This window comes from Pteropus vampyrus, unplaced genomic scaffold (genome assembly GCF_000151845.1).
Source record: "Pteropus vampyrus isolate Shadow unplaced genomic scaffold, Pvam_2.0 Scaffold142, whole genome shotgun sequence".
Classification (NCBI taxonomy): domain Eukaryota; kingdom Metazoa; phylum Chordata; class Mammalia; order Chiroptera; family Pteropodidae; genus Pteropus; species Pteropus vampyrus.
The window spans coordinates 2,085,622-2,087,938 of record NW_011888923.1 but is presented as its reverse complement, the minus strand read 5'-3'; the positions used below and the strand labels follow the sequence as shown (position 1 = coordinate 2,087,938).

The following is a 2,317-nucleotide window of genomic DNA, read 5'->3' as shown; positions in this document are numbered from 1 at the left end:
CTGGACCTCAGCCTTCCTGTCTGTCACACCTACTGGAGTCCCGCTCTGGCGGCCAAACCCGGGCAGGCCTTCCTCCAGTGAGCTCCTTGGGTCTCCAGCTAAGGCCAGAATAATGAAAAGGGGTTGGGGTCCCCGACCTCCTAAAGTGCAAAATGGCACTCTCCCCAGATGCTCGATGGTCTTCCTCACTCCGCCTCCCATATGTTGGGACTCAGAGAAGGCCGGTGGGAAGAAACCCCAGGCCCTCCATGGGAGGGAAAGGGTCCTCAGGGCCTGAATTGTCCAGCCTGGAAACCCGGAACTGGAGGTGGGGAAGCCGGTTCTGACTCTCCCTGGCCTGAGGCTGCTGCAACTTGCTCCTCCCCACCAAGCTGGAAGAGTGAGTTGGGTCCTAACCAGGCCAGAGGACACCTGAGCCAAGGCTGCACTCGTGCAGGGGTGCGCCCAGTCCCAAGGCCCTGAGGTGTAAGCCTGGCTGTGGTCCTGCGGGCGGGCTGCATGCTTTAATGGGACACATGTCACTGTGTGGCCCCCGCAGGCCCAGCCTGTGCCTGGCTTTGAGCGGCCACAGGCAGAAAATCGCTGCATTGTTCCAACATTAGGGCTACTAATGCAGCGTTGCCAGCGAGGCCAGAGCGTGAAGCCCGCAGAACGGCCTCGCTAGTGGATGCTCCCTGCCTCTGCATCTTCATCAGGCCCAGTGCTCTGTCATTAGCAGGGCCCAAAGCTGGCTGGGCCCTTGGCCCCTCCCAGTGGGTGACCCCCAGGACGCTCAGAGACAAGAGCAGCAAGGACCAGGCAAGTGGGCCTTGTGGCAAGACCTAGAACCGAGGGATGCGGACGCTGGGAGGGCACAGGGCAAGGAGGGGATGGGCATGGGAGAGGACCCCAGACTTGGGGAGTGGCAGGGGTGAAAGGGATAAAGGAAAGACTGAGAAGAGGTAAGAGGGGTCCCATGGGAGGGAGGGGGTCTTGGAGACAAGGCTGAATGAAGTCTGGGCTATGGGAGGGGGTCAGGCAGAGAGAAGTAGGGAATTTCCCAGTGTGGCCCCCTCCTGTCCCCTCCCCCTAGGGGTTTCATGAGTCCAGGATTGCCTCATTGACATGTAAACGAGGGGCCCCTATAAAGGCTGTACCGCCTCCTGTGGGCGCAGATACGACAACATGGGCACTGAGCCCGAGACCCCGGGCAGCTCCGGCGGCCCCGCCAGCAGATTCCGCAAGGTCTGGGGTTCTGAAAGGCTCGGGGTGGGGGCTTTGCTAGGCCAGTGGGGGCAAAGGGAGAGAGGGCTGTGGCTCTGTCCTAACAGCCACTCGTTCACAGATCTCCAAGCCGCTGATGGAGAAGAAGCGACGGGCACGCATCAATGTGTCGCTGGAGCAGCTCAAGTCGTTGCTAGAGAAACACTATTCACACCAGGTGAGACACAGGGACGTGGTGGTGGTGGTGGGTGACATGGTCTCCAGCCTCATCCCTTCCAACCTGGGCTGCCCAGCTATGAGCCCTTTCCACGGATCCACAGATCCGGAAACGCAAGTTGGAGAAGGCGGACATCCTAGAGCTGAGCGTCAAGTACATGAAAAGCCTTCAGAACTCGGTGCAAGGTAGAAGTGGGCCCTGGAGGGGCGGGAGGGGGGGGAAGGAGCGGTGATTTGTGGGAGTCTGAGCCAGCATAAGACAAGGCCAGATAAACGAGGGATGGATGGAGAAGAAAGCTCAGGGCAGTGTGCAGCCGGGTGAGTAGGGGGGTCCCAGATCACAGGAGGGAGGAGGCAGCAAAGGCCCGGCAGGCTGTGGAGTTGTAATCCCAATGGGAGAAGGTCGGACCCCGGGGAGACGTTCGGGTTGCCTCCCTCCCCTCCCGTCTTCTCCGCCCTCCCCCTCCACACTTCTCTCCTCCCTTTCTCCTTCTCTACAACTCTCCATTTTTCCTCTTCTACTCTCCCCTCCCCTTTATATTTCTCTCGACGGCTCCCTTCCCCGCAGGGCTCTGGCCGGTCCCCAGCGGGGCCGAGTACCCGTCCGGCTTCGGAGGCTGTTTATCCGGCGTTCGCCAACTTCTGCGGCGCGGGGAGGACGGCGACGGCGGACTGCGCTGCCCCCTGGTGCACGAGTGCGCGGTTGGCAGCACCACGGACAGCGTCAGCCCGGGCCCGGATGCTCCCGCCCCGCGCAGCCCCTGCGCCCCTGCTGTTTGGGCCCCTGACCCGGCCGCTGGCGGCTCGCAGTCGCGGCCACCCTGGCTCTTTCTCTCCGGAGGTCTCCCCGGCCCGCTCAGCAGCGTCCCGGCACCGCAGCCGGCGTCTCGCCACTGCG

The 2,317-nt window shown here is 62.5% G+C and overlaps 1 protein-coding gene across 1 annotated transcript in view; it reads left to right on the top strand.

The window, feature by feature from the left end:
- The first annotated feature begins 1,339 nt into the window (after positions 1 to 1,339).
- HES3 (hes family bHLH transcription factor 3) overlaps positions 1,340 to 2,317 on the top strand; it is a 3,792-nt gene continuing 2,814 nt past the window's right edge. The window contains exons 1-3 of the mRNA XM_011368488.2: positions 1,340 to 1,420; positions 1,524 to 1,605; positions 1,988 to 2,260. Of these exons, the coding sequence (XP_011366790.1) occupies positions 1,340 to 1,420; positions 1,524 to 1,605; positions 1,988 to 2,260 (436 nt within the window). The remainder of the gene's footprint in view (positions 1,421 to 1,523; positions 1,606 to 1,987; positions 2,261 to 2,317) is intronic.